This window comes from Clinocottus analis, unplaced genomic scaffold (genome assembly GCF_023055335.1).
Source record: "Clinocottus analis isolate CAN_PGR_092001 unplaced genomic scaffold, fCliAna1.0.p SCAF_9, whole genome shotgun sequence".
NCBI lineage: Eukaryota > Metazoa > Chordata > Actinopteri > Perciformes > Cottidae > Clinocottus > Clinocottus analis.
In genome coordinates this window covers 19,020,376-19,043,069 of record NW_027176251.1, presented here as the reverse complement: position 1 = coordinate 19,043,069, position 22,694 = coordinate 19,020,376, and the positions used below count along the sequence as shown (strand labels likewise).

Sequence of the window (22,694 nt, the reverse complement as noted above, 5' to 3'; positions counted from 1 at the left end):
ACCAGTCCACACTCTGTACTTGAACCCCTTAGTTTCCCCACAGACTGAGCTGCTGCCCCTTATTTAATCAGTCCAGGTTGATGCAGAAGGCATTCGTCCTCCACCGAGTAAACATATTCTGTCCACACACCCCGTCTGAGGTGTTTAAAACGCACCAATGTGATGATGGATGGAGTGTTTTTGATTATCTCCCGTCTCCGTTGATTAAGTGCGACACACTCCCAGATGATGTGTGCACGCATCACAATCACTATTTAAATGTAGTAAGAAATGACAAAATACCTACTGTTTGGGTTATTATTGACTTCTGCTTCAAAATATAAGTCTAATGGTGGTTCATTATGTAAATGTCCACACGGGACAGTCTCTGAAGCTTTGAGGCGTGTCACTCGTCCTCCTGGTGGGGACTTTCCCTATGGACCGCCGTTACAATAACACTGAATAATTTAATAAGTAAACACACACCACTGCTGTGTCTCCCTTGTTAGCTAATAAAATCACATTGTATTAGAGGCATTGCTGGTTTTTCAGCTTGTGTATCTAATGTGGTGATGGCTGTGGGGTCTGCAGCAGAGACAGTAGCCCTCTGGCATGAAGCTCCATGTCCCCAGGCTAACAAGCCTGAATTGTTTTGCATTAGCAATAAGACAAATGGGAGGTACACCTCCAGCATGGTGATTAAATCACACAGATGAAGCTTATTGGAATGTTGTACTATGCCTGAGAGAGGCAGATGAACTGCTATATTTTCTGATTAAGATCCAAAGTGTTTATGAAGGAATTAGCAGCATACTGCATATAATTATAATGATAAACTGACATTTATTACAACAATTTTTAGATTTCTATGCTTCGTCCAAGTCAGTCTCTTTTCATAACATTGAGCTGATGTGGGGCTCTATAGGGAGAAGTATTTTTCCACAGGAAAAACTACAAGCTGATGGTGTGGCCATCATTTTATTTATTTTAACTTTGTGTCTGAAAAAGTTCAGCAATTTGACTAAGGCAATGCCCGTCAGTGGCGTGACTGTTGAGTATGTTTTATAGTTTGCTGGCACATACATATCATCAGGATCATGAGTGTCTAGCCATCACCTGAAATGGTCTTCTTACAACTGAGGTAGCACATGATTGTCTCAGCAGAACATCTAGTTAGTGACGAGCTGGCTAGCTGGCTAGCTAGCAAACAAGTCGCAGCTAGCTAGCTGGATACTTATAATCAATATGTAAGTGCCAGCAAATTATAAAACATACTCAAAACTCATGCCACTGACGGGCATCGCCCCCATCACCATCGTATGGATGTTCTTTACCACTTTGTCTCGTCTATTTCCATTTGCTGTTGAGAAGATAACTGAGACTGTTGTTAGCTTTGAGGCGCTGCTAGCCCTTCAATGTCATTTTTCAAAGAATTGTAAAGCATAGATAGTCCTTACTTTAGATGGGGGGGGTCACACAAAACACTTAACTAATACTTAACTAACAACTAGTAACTACCTTAATTAATCTGGAATTGCAGTATTAAAACATGTGTATAAAGCACATGTTGACCATTAGTGCATCATCTATCATCTAAGTCCTTAATAATTGGTTTGCAATGTATACTACTTATTTAAAAAATAAGGGATCCCTAATTTATATGTGTGAAAACTCAATCGTGGTACGCATAATAGTCAAGCTTATTAATCAAGAATAAAACATTTCTAACTGTGTTGAATGCTAATTAGTTACTAATGAGTGTTCATGTTGGAACAATGCTTTTATAAATGATTAATTAAGTGTTAACTGATGCTTTGCTAATGCCAAACAGTGTTTAGTTAATATAAAGTGATTTTACCCAAAATTACCCCGAAATAGAAAAGTGAATAAATTGCATCCATTTTGCAATACTACTGATATCCTTGGAGATTAAACGTTCATACACCATGGAAAATAGGCATTATTAAAATCTGGTGAAAAAGGACTGTTTTTAGTTCTTCCATACAAACCAAATGAAGTAACAAAAACACAGAGCTCAGGTGTGCAGCTGAGCCAACTGACTGACTGACTCACCACCGTTAACATAAATCCTGATCAGCCTAATTGGAATTTTAAAAAAAATTGAATTGACACCATCCATGAAGATTGCCTTTAAGTTTTTTGTAATACTGAGGCATTCCAATGAGTTTAAAATGAGTATGTACAGGCAAAAACTATCAAATTGTTTACCAGACTAATGTAACATCCATGTGTTTTGTTAGACATTAACATTCTACCGAAGGGAAACAGGATCAGAAAACACTTTTTCGAAAGGTGGAGACAATTCCCTATTTCATTGTTTGGATTGGAGGAGCATCGTTGTCTGATCTTTGTGATGTTTTTTCAATTAGGATTATTTGCATAGATTTGCATTAAATGCCTGCACATAACTGAATTTAAAATGTGCAAATAGCACAGGAGCACCGAGACGCTATTTGCATGGCAGCTCAGTTAGAGGTGCACGTCACTATTTGCTGGTGCTTTGAGAATTACATCTTTTCTTTCTTGTCCTATTTGCACAGATTTGGCAACCTTAAAAGCCTCACAATCCATTAGTGAATTCACCCCTCGGTGTGATATTCCCAGGATCTAAAAGACAGAATGCAAGATATGGAAAAGAAAATAATCTGTTTTATGCTGGTTTGAAAAAAAAAAAGTGAGTGATGTCATATTTATTAAAGCAATCATAATCGTGAGTAATTCCTTTCTGTGTTGGGGTAAACAGCTGCAGATATCATATTTTCATTGACGTTCTCTTTTTCCTTGTTGGTTCCAATTATATTTTTGTTTGTCAAAAAAATATCAATCATATGTGTTATCTTTTGTATACAACATGTGTCTTACAATTGTGCTACAAATAATTATGTGTGAATAATACAAAAACTAAATCACAGTGTGTCTTTTTTAGATGAACGTACATAAACTAAGGCATGTTAACAGCCACAGTGTTCACACACAGTTGCATAGCTTTGATTACACTGCTTACCATTCCACAGGATATCTACAATAAATCAGCTCTTTAGAACCATTTTATCACCTAAACCTAGTGAATTGGAAGATGTTACTTGTATCATTAAACAAGCAAGACTTTAATATTTCTCTTAAATTTTTCAATAAATCTGTAAGCATTACAAGTGGGCCAAACATTAATCAACATGACATAACCCCCCTTTACTAGGTACAACCATAGACCGAACTAAAGAAGTGAACATAGTCATCCTGGCGTCACCCATTGGTTTGCGCACTGATGTTTTGAAACCTTGAGTTTGGCCTTGTGGCCGTCATCATCTTGTGTTTTTTGGAGCCACAAGTGACCATATTTGATTAAGAGGGTGGAGCTGTGCTGAAACAAGGCCCAATGATGGTCAGGTACCCTTAGCATAGCACAGTAAGTTACCAATTAACACTCGCGCTAGCTAGCAAGGTTCATCTGTAATTATTACATTTGGCTTGCAAAAAACATGGATGATCAAAATGTACAAAAACTGAATTCCATGGTTATCCATTTAGCTTTAAATGTTATATGAACAAAATGTATTACAACTGGTAAATGTTATCATATGAACAAAATGTATTACAACTGATGAACCACATGGAAAAAACAGGACTCAAACATGCGACCCAGACAACAGGATAATGTTGAGGTAAAACAGTCTACATGTATGAGAGGAGGGTCAAGACAAAACACAGCCAGATATCAAAGAGACCAGGAAAATGAAGACTAGGAAATCGCTGGCTCGACACAGAGAACAAAGACAAACTGGCCCAGAGACAGATGACCACAGGGTTTAAATACACTGGGGAGCTGTAGGTGATAACACAGATGGGTTCAATCACAGTTGCAGGGAAACACACACAAATGCAGGAAGTGAAGTGATTTGAAATGAGAGTAGAGTTAAGTACCAAACAATAAACAGGAAATAATGATAACCGCTTAAACAAGGAAAACATCAGAGACAGGACAAGACATGGCCAAATTGTTGTAATTGAAGAGGACTTGAAACTAGTGCTTGATGGGGCCGTGAAGCAGGTGAAGTAGCATTTCACCACCTCCCAGCCGCTCGATCTCGGGTTCATTCACAGGAACCGAAGAAAGTTATTTTGGATATGGCTATTAGTGCTTTAGTGCAAGACACTTAACCCCAAAATTGCTCCCGCAGGCTGTTCCTGCGGTGTATCAATGGGTATGAATGATTAGTTCATGTCCGGATGGGCAGGTGGCACCTTGCATGGTAGCCCCGGGCATCAGCGTATAAATGGGTGTGAATGGGGTGAATGATGGCAAGTAGTGTTAAAGCGCTTTGAGTGGTCTGAAGACTAGAAGAGTGCGATACAAGTACACTCTATTTAGCATCACTATCCCAGTGAATACAGAGTGACTCACAACTCGCGGGACAAAGTGTCAACTTTACTTGTAATTTTGCACTGGACATGATGGTCATGAACAGTTCTGTTTGTGTGACTGTTCAAACATTTACCCGACACCTGGTGGTAAAATCCTTAATCAGGACATTTATTCGTTGCAAGGAAGGAGCAGAGTCAGAAGTAGAATGTGATAGACAAATTGCTTATCCTGTTCCACGATGTCTCTAAGGAATACACATCATGACCCACTAACAAAAACCCTCATGACGTCTTCGGCAAAATTGTGGACCCTTACCACCATTATCCTATAGAGTGTTTTGCAAGGAATGGTCATATGATAAAAAAAAAAGGAACTGTACGTTCTTTCAGACAAAGATATACAGATTCCCCAGTGTATTGACGATCAGGAGACATGCCAATTTTGTGTGTGAGTTTAATCAAGGGAGAGTTCAATAAGAAGTCACAGGCCTTACAATAGTTCATACGATTCTTAATATAACAGCGAAACAGTAACTGATTAAGAGAAAATAAGTTTTTCTTCCAACGGTGACTCATCCACCCTTTCTCAAAGCATCAAGTAATGCAGCTTGGTCAGTGCTCCTTGGCGTCCGACACACATTTACCGTGTGTATGTGACGCAACCGCCGCTGGCATTACGGGCGGAGTGACTGATGTAGATTAAAGAGGAAGGGCTGGAAGGAAGGTGCAAAGAAACAAAGCAGAACTTTCATCCAGGAGACCGGTACTCGCATACATAGTCGAGTAAATATCAACTATGCTCTTCTCCTAACCCAACACGGTTTTGTAGCCTAGATTTCTGTTTTTAAAAGACGCTTTGCATCTGAGTGGCATATATATGTATAGCGTAGTTTGAAACTTAATGACTTTGACCAAGTTGCATTATTTGTTCCATCCCGCCTTCCTTGTGTGGACCGCGTTACACTTTGTGTTATATTATACGTTGTTCTACCCACGGGTGGGTGGGTTCAATGCATACACATGCGACCAAGCTGTATGGAAGGCCAAATAAGTCTGCAACCAGCTTCAGAGGTTCTTCAATACAGGATGTAATACATACTAATTTAAGTTGCAAACTCTTGTTTCTCTCTTGAGAGACTTAAACATCCTGTTTTAGCTGAACTAAACTAGCCACCTTCAACCATCACAGGAAATGTACTAAGTCTAAAAGCTTTTTAAATAACTTTGAAAATGTTAACTTTGAATCTCACAGGATCACCGGGTCGTCTCCTCTTGATGAATATCACAAAGTAAATATAGTCTTGCATCTCGAGCAGCATTAACATGTTAAATGAGTATGCCCTCTTTAAGTCGGCTATTTGATTTTACAGAACTGGGATGATTACTGTGCACATTCGTGTCCTGTTCCCCAAGCTCCCGCAACACAGCTTTAGTTTGATTTGTTGACTCTGCACTGTGGAAGAGAAAATGGGCTCCTTCACTACTGTAAGCTGTTACGTGAAGTTTCAGGACTCGCTGACTCCCCTCCTTTACTCGCATAGATCAGAGAAGTCAAGCAAATAGATCGATTAGTGTCTTGTTTCTGTGGAAGGGTGGTGTAGTGGTCTGACAAGGCCTGTAAGGGGCTTCTCTCTCTCTGGGGTTTGTCAGGAATTTAAATGTATGTTCTGCAGCAGCGTACCAGGGTCAAGTGACTTCTGCCTTTTGGTTTGGAAGAGGAAAGTCATTATTCACAAAAAAAACCTGTCTTTTAAGGAAAAGTAACCTTTTTTGTGGGGACTGTCTCAGAAGATTCCCAAGAGGAATGGAAGGACAATCAAGAGAACACACACACATCACAACCCTTTGGGTTTAAATTAGTGAATTGGCCTCCATATCCGCTGCATTTTGCAAGCCATGTCTCTAAAGTGTTGCTGTTGGCTTGAAAACTGCATTTGAACTAGTGTGTTTCTGTTCTGGTTGAGGATGATGGTGCTGTACGTTTAAATATAATAAAGGACTAGTCTGACCTAAGTATGTAAGTGCAGCTGCGCAATTTAGAAAGAAAGACATGATTAAATATTTTGGTATTAGCAGATACTCAGTGCATAAGAACTCAAGGATTAAGAGTGAGCCGTTCATAAACTACACTGACTTACACTGGGCTTGGGTGGTGGAATATTAAAGCTGACGGATGTCCAAAAAAGAACAAGTTATTCCTCTTGGTAACATAAATATTCAATGTACAATTCACAGGTGGCTTGATTTTTTTAATGTAAGTTGTCGTTCACTTATGAGTCAGGGGAGATGGCGAGTAGATGTCAGGATACCTTCCTCTGGACTGAAATTAAACGGTTAGACTCATCAATATTTGACTTCAACTTCAAAAATGCAATTCTTAAGAGCATACACTACAGTACAATTGTTTTAATATTTGAGTAGCACAATGTAGAGTGTCCTTTCAGTTGTAATGTTCTCAAAGGGGTTTCTCCACCCTGACGGACTGTCCAAGAGAAATCTCTTATGTTCAGTTAACCTTGTCTGTCTGTTTTTACTAGAGACATTTGCCAAAGATCACTGACCAAGGAGTGTTATTTGAGGCATTGCTAGAACACATTCTAATCTTGTAATCTGTAAAGTTTCCATTCAGGATGATTTGTATTGCTCCTCTGTAAGAACTTTGCATGTAAATGAGGATGGAGATGTGCGATGACCATGTCTGGTTGTTTGTGTTGATGATTCTTAACCTACAACTTGCTCCAACTCAGCTTCATTGATCAGCTCCTTGGTTTTACTGAGGTTGATCAGTAGATTCTTCTCTGCAAGGTTGTTGATTTACTCTCTATATGAGTCCCATCCTCCACGGTAAGGTCTTCCATTACAACTTTATGTCGGGGGTTGCATTTGTGGGAGAACTGTGTGACCAGGAGGGGCTGAGCACACAGCCCTGGGGAGCTCCGCTGTTCAACACTAGAGTGAGGAGGTGTGACCACCAATCCATCGATCTGGGGTTTGTTCATGAGTTATGCAATTATGCTTACACCCCTTTTTTCGCGGCGCGATTAATCACGCTCCTGAACACCCTTTTTTTGTCGCGCAAGTAAACTGACGCGGTAGATTTGTGTGAACGTGCCATTAGTCCAATATCCAATTAAAGAGTGTGAAAGTCAAGAGTGATATGTTTGCCAACAGTTTCATTAGACAGGTTCTGTTGAATGCTGAACTTACAAACAGTATTATGATATAGGTGTCGCGCAAAGGACCTCAGGAAGAAAGGGTGAGTGAGTAAATATAACATGTAACTTTGAAACCCAGGTTCACTTCCTGTTTTCCTTATGATATTAGGACTAGACTACACCAACACTTGGTTAAGGTGAGGGGAAATACTATGTGAATGTGGAAGATAGAATAGCTCTGATTATAATTCCATGTGTTTGTTCTGCGAAATGAATGTGATGCAGATTGATTTTTAATGTTGGGTCAGCTGTATGGGTATATATTCTATCAGCTTTTACACTATGGGTTTCATAGTGTAAAAGACTTGGGAGAATTCCTTTTTTTAAAAAGCTATAGAATGAAAGTATATTCTTATATGATATGATTTATTTATATCATATATGCACATACAGTATGTGTGTCAGCTTCTTGAGCCGTGTCTCAGCATGTCGGAGTCGTGTCTTACAGCCACAGACTGGATGCAGTGTTGCTTAGCTCCAGTTACTTTGAGGTAGGCGGTGGGTGATTTATAAGTTATGGAAGAGGACCTTCTAAGCACTTACAATTATGATTTTAGATTTTTATTAAGTCTGTTTCACACTGCTGGAGTTGCAGCTGAAAGAATACGAATAAATTTAGCAACACAATAATTAAAGTGCATACGGCAAATCATAGTCAGATCTATCATGCTCAATATGAATCAATGACAATGTAAATCAGTTAACACTGTTATTTTTAGCCTAAATTATATGTTTAACTCCTTCATATTTCGCTGATCTTATCGTATTATCTTTATCTTTTTAGTGAGTCACAGGTCTTTGCATGGGCAAGATAACTGTGCTTTTATTTTGAAGGGATTTTTTAATGCAGCAGAGCGCACTCTTGCTTGCGTTTACACGGCAGACTATTTGTGATAGTTTGCTACTATTTGTGATAGTGCCCCGGCATATACGAGCAGTTGCCACTAATTAGGAAGCGGTACTCCCGGTTCTCACCTCAGATGCCCGGCATCTACAAGAGGTGGGAACCGGACATGCCGCGACGTGCAACCGGATATGCCTCCATGAGGCGCCGGTGCCACCATTTGAACTTGCTCCTACTAAAAGTGTCACTCTGCTGACAGCAGACGCTTTGTGATTGGTCGGATGCTGCGCTCATAACCAGAATGTTAAACTCTGATTGATTTCCCGAGTTGATAACTAGCTTTGTCAGACTGTTTAACGGGATTGTGGTTGTTAGGGTTAGTTATACCAGATAACCAAAAGGTGACCTGTGTATGTTGCTCTTTTCCGTAGTACAGACCCTTGGGTTCTTCTTTATTCATGACAAATGTATTGTGTCCAAAAACACGGATGTTGCCATGAAATGTGATTACCTTTAACCTTTAATTAAATGTTTATATCGTAGTTGTCTGTGAGTAACCTCTGTATGTAATGAGTATTTCATACAGTTGTTAAGGAAAACAGATGAAAGATTTTGACAGCAAATGTTTTGTGGCATACACAAAGCATTTGTTAATGCAAATTGTCATCTTGATGCTAATTAGTTGTATATGAAAGGAACATTTCTGAGACATTGATCATAGTCTGATGTTAAAATTGTGATATTATACACTTTAAACAATAAATAACTTGCCTTTTCAAGCCCACACTAAAATGACAAACATTGTGTAGAAAGCTCATTCTTCCAGACTATGTCCTGTCAATCTTGAATGTGTCTTAGTGTAAGCAATTACACAACACAAAGCAGTTAATACACAATGTAAATATGCGCCCAGGCGGTAATAGGGAGGATTACTCACTCGCCATGTTGATCTAACTCAGGCTGATAGTGGTTTTGGCTGGCTCTTTTCACCCCGTCATCCCACATGACTCAATGCTGCCTAACATACTGCTGGGGGCCTTTCTGCTCTTGTTAACAGTGATTGTGATTTGCAGAACAAAAAGCATGACTGCAATCTACACAGATTGTAAAGCATCCCTAATCTACAGCCACTCCAATTTGATCATGGGATTAGCCAGCAGTTTTTGCAGATACAACAAACTGTGAGTGTTCTTTGACAGAGGCAGGCCCATGAAAACTTTATTAGACAGGTGATGACTTGAGAGGATCAGACAGCGGAAAGCTTGTACCTGGTATTCGTTTTTTTTTTAGCTATTGCTAGAATATTCTGATTTAGTTTGACGAAACAAAAAAGATGTCACACATTCTGAAATGTTACGGATGGATTGTTGTGGACTTGTTTACTATTTTTGTTTGACAGCCATTCATGGCGTGTACCCACTGCGTTTTCCAAGATCTCTCATGTAGTTGAAGCACAATCAGCTCCGAATCCCTGTGTGGAGGCTCTGGGACGCCCTCTCCGCCTGACTCGGAGCGTAGGTGGTTATCTGACTCTCCGTGTATTCACAGCCGATGCTCTCGCCTTATCAGCAGTCTGAAGCTTGCATGCTCAATCGCCTGATTTGTCAAGGGTGACTCCGAAAGATTCTGATAGGCACTCCGCAAATCACCCAGTTGATCTAAAATATCGACCAGCCACAAAAAGTCATTACACACAATAATGGCGGGCAGGACCTTGAAGATGTGACTTAATTAGGTTTCAAATGGCTTCAAAAATGCCTTCAAATCGGCTACCCTGGAGAGTAATGTGCTCTTGGATTTTTCTCCATGATTACAGGTGTAGAAAGTGAAGCACACCGCTACTGACAACACCGCTGCTGATCCTAACTACGGGTGATAGCGGCAGCACAGACTGCGGAGATGTACGGTCATACGAGATCACACTGCTGCTGCTATTTAACATGCTTGTCTGCCTCAGCTTACATTCTCCTCACAAGCGATAATGACTGAGGCAGACAGAAACGCATATAGCTCCGCTGCAGCTGCAAAAAAAAGTTAAAGCAAATGACATTTTCCTAATTAAATTTGGAAAATAATTGAATGCAAATAGTCCTGCAGGCTGTGATAGAGCTGTTTATAATGGCGGGATTTAAATGAGGGCTCTGCCTGTCATTGTTTCTTTAAGTCATTTAGAACATTGCTGAGACAAAAATAATTCTTCATTAACCTCCGACCTAGAATTTCACTTCACAGCAAACCCCAGTGTGGCTTTTAAGATAAACATATGCGAAGATGTGCTGGCTCTCTGTTTCTTTTCTTGCTCACGATTGCCCTTCTGTGTCTCCTCGCAGAAAACCAAGATCTCCACATATGATAAGATGTGGGAGTTCATGAGCAGTCGGAGGCACTCGGTGATGGTCAAGAACATCGAGGAAGGCATCCACCGGGTGCTCACCTCAGACTATGCGTTCCTCATGGAGTCCACCACCATTGAGTTTGCCACCCAGCGCAACTGCAACCTCACCCAGATTGGAGGCCTCATTGACTCCAAAGCCTACGGGGTTGGCACACCAATGGGTATGTATGCTACATTTACACATCCTGTTTTGCTGAGACTAAACGGAAACCCTCAAGGCTGTAACAAGCCGTACATGTGCATTCAAAAACTACGGGCAACACAACGTTATTGAGTTGCAATTATTTGTGCTGCAGCAGGAACCGACGGGACCAGACTGTTTGCTTTGAGTAGTGCGAGTCCTTCACAGTCTTGCTGGATTAACTCTGTATTATGCGCTGATCATGTACCATCTGATCTCATGGAGCAGTGTTGTGTTTTTTTGCATAATGTACTTGCATTTGTTTCCGAGATTAAAAACATCAATGCACTGAATGCAGCATTCAACATATTTGATGTGACTGTGCAAAGAACCGTGGACGTTGGTACTGATTAAAAAGGGAGGGGCGGACCCGAAGTCCCTACGAGTCTTCCATCAAGTTTCTTGAAAGTTTGGCGTGTAGTTTTTCCCGTAATGCTTCTGACAAACAAACAACCTCCAATTACTTCCTTGCTGGAGGTAAAAACATCAAATTATGAACACATTCTCAATTTTCCCTCCAATGATCTGCCTTTCAGGAAATTTCTTGAAAATGCTTAGGCTACTTTTACAAAATTACAGACCGGTAAAAAAAAGTGTGAGCCTGTTCTCCGACGAAACAGGTAGTTCTCTGACATCACAGTGAAAGGTGAAGTTGTGGAGGTCACAGCTTGACGCTCTCAATGTCATTCGTTGGATTTAGTTTCTAGATCATCTCAAGAAGTTTGGGAGTTGTATTTTCCTCCTGTAAGATCATTAATATTTCTAGAGCCTGTTGAAAACTCTATTGCACATTTAAAGCTGTGTAAACTGCATTCTGCTGCAATACCTTCCTGAGGGTAACCCATGTGGAGGAATACTTAGCAGGGAAAATCCTGAGGCTATCTCCAGCAGGCAGAGAAACAGTGTTACATAAATAGAGGGAGGAATAGTGAGGGTGGAACATTACACTGTGTGTGTCTGGAGGTGCAACATTTGATTATGGGGCTTAGCAGCAGATTGTCATAATCCTGTTATGAATGCAGTGAAAAGAAACACTCTGGTTAAGTACCTGCAGAATTATAACTGGCAGACAACTTCACATGATGACCTCATGCAAAAGGCTGCTCTTAAATCATGTTCATTCAGTAAAGTAGTTCCTGCAGTGTTTGTGCCTCGTGCAAACAGGGCTTTTGAGAAACATGCCGTCTCAATGAATGCACACTAATGAATCTAAAGCTTGAAAGCACTGGCTACATGGAAGACGTGTTATGACGGATGTTTGCGCTTGATTTAATAACCACCTGGAACACATTAGGAACATACTATAGGAAACAGAAGGTGATGCTAAAGTTATCTTGTTGTCTATATGTAGCATTTTTTTTATACAGAATTGCCGTTACAGTCTGTAACACCTGTAGTGAAAGTGTCTTTGCACATATCTGATTGGGGTTTATTTAGATCAAGACAGTGAAAGCAGGCTGTACAGCAGACATGAACTCTTCCTACACTGGCCTGGATACATGCACATTATATTTGAGATCAGTGGTGAATTCAAATGTGAAAAAAAACAACGTAAAAAAGGGCACCAGCTGCATGTGGTGGGGCGTCAGCGCACAGGAAGGTTTCTAGGATGTAGGGCACTGTATCTTGTTTCCTCCACTAGAAAGCTCCCCTAGAGGGCACTTTTGCTACGTTTCTTTGGAACATGGGGGAAGCAAGGTAGGCACACATGCACCTGATGGAAGCAGCACAAGCAGGGACGACCCAAACGCAGAGTCAATGCCAGACACATTAAATAAAAATACTTCTAATTCAACAGAGTCTCAAAAGGCAGGCAGGTACAGCTGGCAGACTACAGCAAACAAAACTCTGTGTGGCAACGAAGACAAAGTGACAAAAGACAAGAGGAGCACAGACGACACCCGATACACAAGGAACGGAGGGCGATAACGAGCGACAGGTGACAGCAGCTGATGAGGAACAGGTGAAACTCATGAGGGCGGACAGACAATCAAAAAGGCGGGAAAACACACAAAGGCCGGAGGTCAAACCAGAAACGACACATTAGGAGAGTGAAACAATCCCAGAACTGGCAAGGGAGCAATAGTGCTTTATTTGGGACTCGTTTGTTTGGCACATTTGGAGCTCCACAATGTATATTAGTGGCAGTAGGACAATGAATGTGATGAAGAGACATGTATTTAATGAAGCTCTACAGAAGAAGAGACATCTAGCTTTGATACACACTCAACACTTGTTGGTTGAATTGGTATACTGTTGGATTGGGTATTTTATTACATAACATCACTATACTTTGTGGTGAATCACCTTCAAGTTTCACTGATCCTTGATTGTCTGGCACATGTTCAACTTTACCGTTATTATCCAGTCACAGCCTTTTTTATTTCACTCGAAGTAGTGAAGGTTATTAAATCATCGTGTTCCTCTGTGTCTGACATTATCCTGATCCCAGCTATTCATTGTAGCAATAATCGCACCCGGGTCTCCATGTTTCTTATGGCTGCATCATTCCATCAAGTGTAAATACTCAGCAGGTCTCCAAAACTCAGCCTGACATATTTGGTATCTGAGCGCACCACTAGATTAAGAAACAGACGAAAGAACGACACATTTATAGAATTTTTCGACAATCGGCAACAAACAAATATTATCAGCATGCGCTTTCAGAAATCTCTATGTGGAGAATAGATGATATCCTGTGGCTGTTTCGTCCCGACAAATCAGGGAAATGTCCTCTGGGACTGTGAACGTCGGCAAGGTCATTTGCTGCTGTTTGTGTATGCTCTGCTGGTCAGCCACACAAGGTAATTTGAGTGACTGTTTTGCTGTGTGTGAAAACAGTGGAGGGAGGCTATATTTGCTTTGGGTGATTGCATTTCTTGACTGATGTGCTCCTTTTGAAGGTTTGCTATTGTGTGTGTGTGTGTGTGTGTGTGTGTGTGTGTGTGTGTGTGTGTGTGTGTGTGTGTGTGTGTGTGTGTGTGTGTGTGTGTAATTGACAGTTTTTGGTTTAGTGTGTCTGTATTCATGCCAAGATGACTGTATACATCTATTCATATTCTACATGTGCACGTGCGTATGCCACTGGAAGAAAGCAAGGAGGCTTAAGAGGGTGAGTGGGATGAAGGGGAAGGGAGTGCTCGCCTGTGGCAGCTTGTGCACCACACAGATTGTCCGTACCAAAGAAAGGCGGGGTGTTCGCATCATTACTCCCTGGTGGCCCATTCACATGCAGTCAGAACAAGGTATTTAAATTGCTAATCCTACCCTTTTAGTACCCTTTACCATATGCAGCCTGTATTCCCATGTAGCCGGACCATTTAGCATATATCTCATTGACTTGAACAGAGAGTAGGTGTCGGCCTGCATTAGAACTTGGGCCGTGATAGAGCCACAGCACTCAGCGATCGGCCTCTTGGCAGCTCCCTCAGCTCCGTAATGGACAGACTTAGTTCACCTCCCAGCTGTTAGTCATAGCTCATTCTAATGGTGCGTTTACTGCATGAAACCTCGACTGGCACCTTATGTTGACAATATTGAAACTAATGGAGGGATGTTGTAGCGCAACAATGGATCCTCTTTGTGTCAGAATTGCACTAGTTATTTGTAAGTAGATATATTCTTTGGGTTTTGTTTGAAGAAAACTAGATGTATTTTATATGCACAAAACCTCCGTAAATTGCGGTTTTAGCATGTTGACAAATCGCAAAACGTTGTCAAGAACCTCTGAATCCATTTTTTGGAAATAAACTTTAGGTGCCTGCAGTTGTGTCTTTGAGCAAGACAAGGAACCTCCAACCTGACATGGTTTGTTATACAGAACTATCTTAGAGGCCGTCAATAGAAATCTGTTTGGAAAAGGGCAGACAGTTTTTTTTTTTAAAAATGCTAAGAGATTGAAGGAACCATCTGTCAATCAAACTCTTCTTAACCACTCAGGAGAAGAACCAAAACATCTTCTCGATGGAGAAAAGTATTTCCTATTGCTCTTTGCGACTCTATCAATGAAGCAATACTTTTCCAGTGCTGATATAAATAATGCTATTTCAGCACTAACGCTCTCTACAAGCGCCATTGTTGTTCACCTGGCACACCAGTGACCGAGGAGGCTGGTACGTCGCGAGGGGGGAGCAGCAGGAAGCGAAAGCAGAGTAAAGGGTAATAGTGCCAGCAGGCATTTTATTCTGGCGGTCGTCTATGGGCTGTTGGTCTCCTTTGTTCAACACTTTCACACAAATCAAACTTGAGCGCCCAGACTGAAATGCATCTGCAGACATCCGATTGAAATCGCTTTTTAAAAAAACCTCCATAAGTTCTTTGGATCCGATTTGCAAAAATCACAGTTCAGGTTGGGTTTTTTTGTACCCAGATTTTAAATACAAGTCTGGGTACAACGTTTGCTTTGACTGCAACGTTCCATCAATTGTGAATATGCCAGATATCTTGTTTATCATTATATACCGATTTTTAACCCAATAATGCCTCCTATATTGAATATCTTTGGACGCTTTGATCATTCACTAAATTTCAGAAGGAAGTTTTGTAAATCTGAACACGCTTTGGATGCACAGCATTAGTTAAATAGTCTGTACACTGAACATCTACATAATGCAACTATGTAAGAACGGTGATGATTGTTAATCAATCTGTCACTTTGATATCTCACAAATATTACCGAGCTCCTTTTTAGCTCTATACTAGATATAGCTTTTGATATTTCAAAAGGCATGTATGTGTATGTAGTGTGTGTGTGAATGTATGTATGTGTGTGTGTGTGTGTGTGTGTGTGTGTGTGTGTGTGTGTGTGTGTGTGTGTGTGTGTGTGTATGTATGTATGTATGTATGTATGTATGTATGTATGTATATCCTTGAGCAAGACACATAACCCTAAATTGCTCCCATAGCTGCAACTTCGGTGTATGAAAGTTGGTCCTGATGTGGCACCTTGCATGGTAGCACCTCTCATCACTGTGAGAGTGACTCCTACGTAAAGCGTCTTTGAGTATTCAGAAAAGCGCAATATGAAATCAAAAGTATTATATATATTATCCATACTGTCATGTTGTGGTGAGGAAATGACAACGTTGTATCGAGCCATCCTGAATTAATACCGAAAAAAATAATAATAATTAAGAACAAACATATTCCCCTCATGGTCATTTTAATGTCTTGCATCCGTCCAGCGACGGCAGCACGGCCGTCTGCTGGGATCCGTCGTCTCAGAGCGCGAGGCCAAGATAAGTTTTCTTCTTCTCATCTCTTGAAGATTGTGTTTTTGTCAGTTTTTACTGTAGCGGACGCTCCGTAGTGGAGAGAGCTCGGACCTGAAGCTGACTCCACTGTTTTTAAAATGTCCTCTCACAACTATTAACTCTTTTCTGCTGATGATCACTTACGTTTTTTATATGTGTTTTTTAAACAAGTCATTAAATGCAGTCTCTGCCTGCACTACCATCACATCTTGTATTTGCCAATTTTGTTCCGGCAGCTTGTGCAGCCACCGTCTCCTCCTCTGCCCTGACTGAAGTCTCAGGAGGCTCTGCATTATTCATCATCCTTCTTTTCTCTTTGTCTCTCTCCCTGATGAGTATCAATCTTCATTTAGCTTCATTAGGCCGCATTAATCAAACAGGGTTTGGGGGAAGTGTCTGCGCTGCTTGTCAGCAGGCTGCTGCCCTTCCAGTCTCGTCTCTTACTGCCGCTCGCCGCCGGGCTGTTCAGCTCCGCCTCATAAACAGGAAGGGTCGTGAATACATTTCTGTGAGATGGAAGATCTCCAACGCCGTGACCTGCGGCGACTTCCTCCACCTCAACCCGGTCACACTCCGGGATGCGTGTGTGTGATAGAGAGCGAAAGGATATTAAACAGAGAGCGCACACGGGCTGAAGAATCAGCATTGACATCCATTTACTGGAGGCCCTTTCATTTTTAAAACATTTACCACCATTTCCAAGCTAACACAGTGGAGACGACACGTCTTGTGACCGATGAGAGAGATTTTGATGTGGGATGCAAAAAAGGGAAAATTGAAAGACATAATAGTCTCTAGACCACATACTTTTTCACACCATGAGTCCTGAGAATATACCCTCCCCCCCCCCCCAATGAAGATGAAACATGCTGGTGACAATCTGAAGAGTACTGAGGCTTTATCTTAAATCTTAATGGATGTGATGATGAGCCCATTAGATGGATCCAAAGCGTGACTCACTCAGCTGGTTCTGATGAAACAGTCCCAGGGCAGTTTGTGGAATAGTCACAAAATTAAATCAGACAAATTTCCCCTTTTTATGTCGTGTTGTTCGGCAGAACTTTTTCTCTTGAACAACATTACAGAACGTAAGTTAGGTTGAGGCAACAAAACCACTGAGTTAGGCTTCGGAAGGCCATCTTTTTTGGACAGTCAGACACATGTTCCTCACCCATCTGGGTTCTAAAAAGATTCCAATGAAGAGCAGTAGTCAATTAATCATATTAAGTGATGGAAGATGACATAAAAAAAGGAGCCAGTGGTCTGCAATGATCAAAACATAGAATGTAAATTGATTCACATTTGATCTTATTCATGTTATTTGGTGCAATGGTCCCTGCAATAATGGATAACATAGATATATAATGAATGTTAAGAATAAATTATTTAAATGTAATCAGGAAATTAGAGACTCAGGCTTCGGGGCGTAAAGGACACACATCGGGCCTCAGCTAGAACCACTCATAAGAACACATTTGTTGTAAAGTGATTTAAAGGACTTCTCTGATTCACCAATTATCTGCTATTTAGAATTTTCTGTTCTTCAAACACAATTTAGGAGCAGTGCAGACCTGTTGTAGGCGTCAATTAGTCTGCTGTTGGCAGTTTTTCACTAATGGAATGTGTATTTACAGTTTGAAAACCTGATATAAATTACACTTCATTATGTTGACAATCTTCCGTTTGACTCTGCGAATCAAAATATTGGCTGATATAATTGTTAATGTAATCTAATAGCCTCACAATATTACCATTCATTTGAATAGGCTATTGATGCTATATAACACTGCATTATCAATATGAACATCCTAAATGATTTGACTGTCATCATGGCGAGATTTTCTTGATATGGAACCATTTCAATCAGGAGAGACTTGTTTAGATTTGAACAGTAATTTATTTCATGTACGTAACATTCGAATCGTGCAAAGTCTTTGGCCCTTAGGCTGGGTTGCACCAACAAGGATTAAACTAGATCTAAACAAGGTTTGTCTTTTAATCCAGTTGCACCAAACTTTAGTTTACAATTAATCCTAGGTAAATCTAACCCTTTGGCAATATCTGTTTAATTTCCATTTAAATCTAGATTAAAATCCAATCTGTTGCACCAGTCATTTTAAACCTAGCCTAAACCTGGATTTGCAGATCTATTTAAACCACCACTTAGGGAGGTTCATCTCTGTTTCATTGACAACATGGCAGCATTTCTTCACTGGATGGGTTTAGAAGAAAGAGTTCCTCGCAGGAAAATTAGAGACAGGTTGAACCCAATTGAATTGTATAACAGCGAGTTTTTAGTTTCCGGTCTAGTTCCTCTCCTTCTCTAGTGTACTGCTGTCAGTCTTGTTATCCTCAATTGTTACCCCAAACCCCTCCATTTACTCGGTCAGCAACATCTTTGACGTGCAATAATACCTCACGAGCTGGCGAAAGTGACTGAGTTTATAGGCGCTGTAGTGGTAGCCTACAATTTCACCGGAATCCATCATGGCGGACATCGAACATACACTAATCCTGTTTTAACTATTGTTTAAACTAGTTTAACTAATCATGGGTAAAAAAATAGGATGTGCAACACATCTCTGATTAAAAATAAACGAGTTTATACCTAGATTTACTAACCATAGATTAACTCTAAACCAGGATTAATTTAATCCATGTTGGTGCAGCCCAGCCTTCGACTCCATCCTGACAGAATAATCAAAGGGCCACGATGCCAAGTTCTGATAACGCAGAAACCCTGTTGGTGATGAAGGGAGTTGCTGCAATCCGATGATCAATGAGGAGCAGGACTGATGCTGATTGGAGGAGCCTTGGGTAGAGGCGGGTCGCATCTGGTTTGAGCTGAAATGACACCTGACAGCAGCAGAGCGGAGAACCTATTTAAAAGTTGCACATCAACGATATGATTGGCTTAAGGAAACTCTGCAGCATGTGGTTGGTTATTGAAAGTCGACGCCCCCCAGTCAGAGCAATCTTAGGAAGAAACAGAGACATGTATGAAGAAACAAATGTGTAGAGGGAGTCTTTGCTTTAGCTCCATTTCTTCTTTATTTCAGGCGACACAGCATTAACAGCAGAGTCTTTTTCTTCCATTTGTTGGTTTTAGCAGGTCCCTGAGTTCTGCTGTTAAAATGATAGACTTGCCTTTATGGATCTCTGAAGGCAGGACTGTTATTATGCTAATTTACAATCCTCATGAAGGCACTTGTGCAGGTGGCATTCATCTTCTTTACGCTTGTCATTTACACAGTTGTCTGAAGTTAGGAGTGTTTGAGCCCATCGCATGATTAAAAGAGCAGAGTTCTTGCATGAGATCCATTGATTGTCTCCTAAAATAAAGCTACCACAATACGAGCGGTACCTTTTTATTTTAGCCTCTGTTCAGACATGCTATGAACATTGTCATAGTCATTTTACTCCGTTGAACAGAAATCAGGCAGGTCAAGAGAATTGCCCCAATTCAAGCACAGCTTATGTACCATACTTACTCTTAGGTTTAGACTGACGGAGACCAGAACCTCAAATCAGGAGGCAAAGACTACACACATGCTCACCGTAGAGTCTCCAGCGGGATGTGTGAGTCAAAAATGACGTAATTATGATTATTTTGTGTAAAGCAGAAGGATCTGCACGTGAATACACTCCCACTGCACACAGACAGGACCGCTACAAGTAAACGACTGAAGAGTAAATCACTTAAATTAAGAGATGAAATAATTGTTTGTATTAATATGTCTCAAACATTAAAAGTGTAAACCAGGAGTTCTTAGATTTGGAGAAATAATTTGTCAGCTGAGTCAAATTATTTACAGAATATCTAACATTTTGTTTCATTAGAATAGATTACCTGTTTCGATACATTTTATTGAAAATCAATACTATAAATAAAGAATTACAAATGTTGCACAAACTTTGTTCAACATACGACTTCATCCAATAATAGTAACAGCAGCAAAGGTGTAATATAATGAAAATAAATGTGTGTTTTATTCTAAATATTTGACTCTCTTTACAAGAATTGTACAAAGGCGATAAAGTCCATTCGTGAATATTTGTTATTAGATATGAGTTAACGGTTTCTCACAGTTCCTCCTCAGGACTGAGGGGTTGCAAGTTTGATTCTTTCATCACTTGTTGACTTCTTGCTTCTCTGCTGAACATGTTGTCTTTACGCCCTCCTGGCGTTTTGGAGCACTTATCCAACAATACGTTGAGCATGAATGTCAAACATGTTCAACAAGGTTTCAAAAATGTATAACACAGAATTTGTAATACTTTCCATTTCATCCAAATCCCCCGAATGGAATCATTTCAAAGACTTACACATATTTATATGCTGTTCTTTGTCTAAACATGCAAAACACATCTTTCTATGCTTTACAAAGAGAGACGCTCTTGGTGGGATAAAAATACACATCTTCAGGGTGGAAGACATTGCAGCACATTTGAATCTTTCTTTTTCTTCTTCATTGAGAGACAATGCATCCGGGATCGGTGCGCTATTACTCTGCTTTGATCTGGCAGATTACATCTCCGCGTCTTGTTCAGGATCCAGCGTGGCCCGTCACTCCGCTCCACACTCCTCCTTGAATTGGAGAATTAGGCGCCTCTTTTATGGGCACACATGCAACTCACAAATTAACATATTCTGTTTAGCACTGTCAAGGGAAACGGCACATTTCTCCATCTTTCAGCCAACCAGACTCTCTACATTTGATTGATTGTACAATACATGTTGTCTGTTGTCTCCTGCAATGCTTGCAGTGTTGTATTCAAACATTAACCGTGTGTCCTGATTCAATTTATATGATCTCCTCTGATGATGACTAATAAAGGAATTTCCATCAGATCTTCAAGGACATAGTTAGTGAATTCAGAGTCTGAGCAAAATAAACATACATGAATATTTAATTTGAACGCCTACATTTGTATTTGAGTTTGTCGAAACTGTGTTTTGTATCTCCCAAAGCCTCGCAACACTGACATCAGCTTAAAATCTATTGCTTAAGGAAAGGTATAACATTTTAAGGCTAAACTCTCTCTTGGTCAGTCACAGAGGAATCAGTCATTCCATAATTAGTCTTTTCCACATTCGTGAAATAACTTCTTACTGTTTTTTTTCAGGCAATGATATAGTTTAGGCTCGGTAAAACATACAAAGTGTGAAGTGGTTACGTACTAAAGCAGTTAGGTTAGTTAAGTAACAATGTACTCTAGTTACAATGGTGGAGGAAGTACTGAAGTTTTAGTACTTAAGTAAAAGTATAAGTACCCAAGAAAATAAATGTAAAAGTAAAAGTACTACATCAACAATCCTAATTAAGTAAAAGTAAAAATCACTTACTTTTAAATTTAGTTTAAGTATCAAAAGTAGAAGTACTCACGCAATGGGTTGTCTCTCAATGTCTAGGGCTGTATAGAAGTCTAGGGCGCAACAGAAGTCACTACTAGTGGCCGGTTGAAAGCAGAGTGGAGGATGACACCCAGCCACCGATGAAAATAAGTGCTCTCGCTGCTTCTGTCAGTCTTTTCTCCGTTATTTCCCCTCCATGATGTTTAGAGAACTTGCCTCACGTCGTGAAATTGCAGACAGTGATTATCTTTCACTGGAAATCATCACTATTTTGTGATATAACCGTTTTTGTTCCTCGTCTTCGTTTCCTGTTTCACACGCTCGCTCCCCAATAACTTGTCTGCTCTCAGATCATAAACTAGTCTCTTAGAGTGTTAACTAGTCTCTCAGAGCGTTAACTAGTATCTCAGAACGTTAACTAGTCTCTCCTGATATGGATGCTGGTTAATGTAAACAGGCTGTACAGTACTTTATTGAATAAACTGAATAAATAACTGAATAATAACAAACTGAATAAACTACCCCCCCTGACTCACTCGCAACCAATCAGAATGCTTGAATTTATCCACCCGTATTATAACTTCATTTAAATTGCGACAATACCTTAACCGGGCGGGAATTTCTTTGGAAATCTGGCTCATATCATGCTGGACTTTCATATTTATGATTTAAAATGTTATAAAAGTGATCTTTTTAAAAAATATATACATTTTATTCCCAAGGAAATTTGGCTTTGATGCAAAAAAATGTTTGTTTCAGAAACATAGACGTTGAACATAACCTGCGTTTGGCCGAAACACAACGCCAACACATTTTTTCTGCCGACTTGGTTGTTTTATGAACTATGCCCCCTATTCTGGACATGTCTTGAAACTACTCAAGAAGGAAAGAGCTGTAAAGAAATTGTTCAGTGTTTTGGGAAATACAAGGATTGAAGAGCAGAAGAGAAGATACCTGTCTTGTCAGCGTGGTTAATATGAAGCTACTATTCATGAAGTCCACTCATTAACCTGTTCTAACTAGTTTGTTTGATCGGTGCAAATACCAAAGTGTGAAAACGAGAAGCAGCCCAGGTGTTTTGGACTATTT

The 22,694-nt window shown here is 40.3% G+C and overlaps 1 protein-coding gene across 3 annotated transcripts in view; it reads left to right on the top strand.

The window, feature by feature from the left end:
* Nucleotides 1–22,694, top strand: part of grik2 (glutamate receptor, ionotropic, kainate 2) — a 231,871-nt gene that overhangs the window by 188,484 nt on the left and 20,693 nt on the right. For all 3 annotated transcript variants that reach the window (XM_068570047.1, XM_068570048.1, XM_068570049.1), the window contains exon 14: nt 10,752–10,977. In XM_068570047.1, the coding sequence (XP_068426148.1) occupies nt 10,752–10,977 (226 nt within the window). The remainder of the gene's footprint in view (nt 1–10,751; nt 10,978–22,694) is intronic.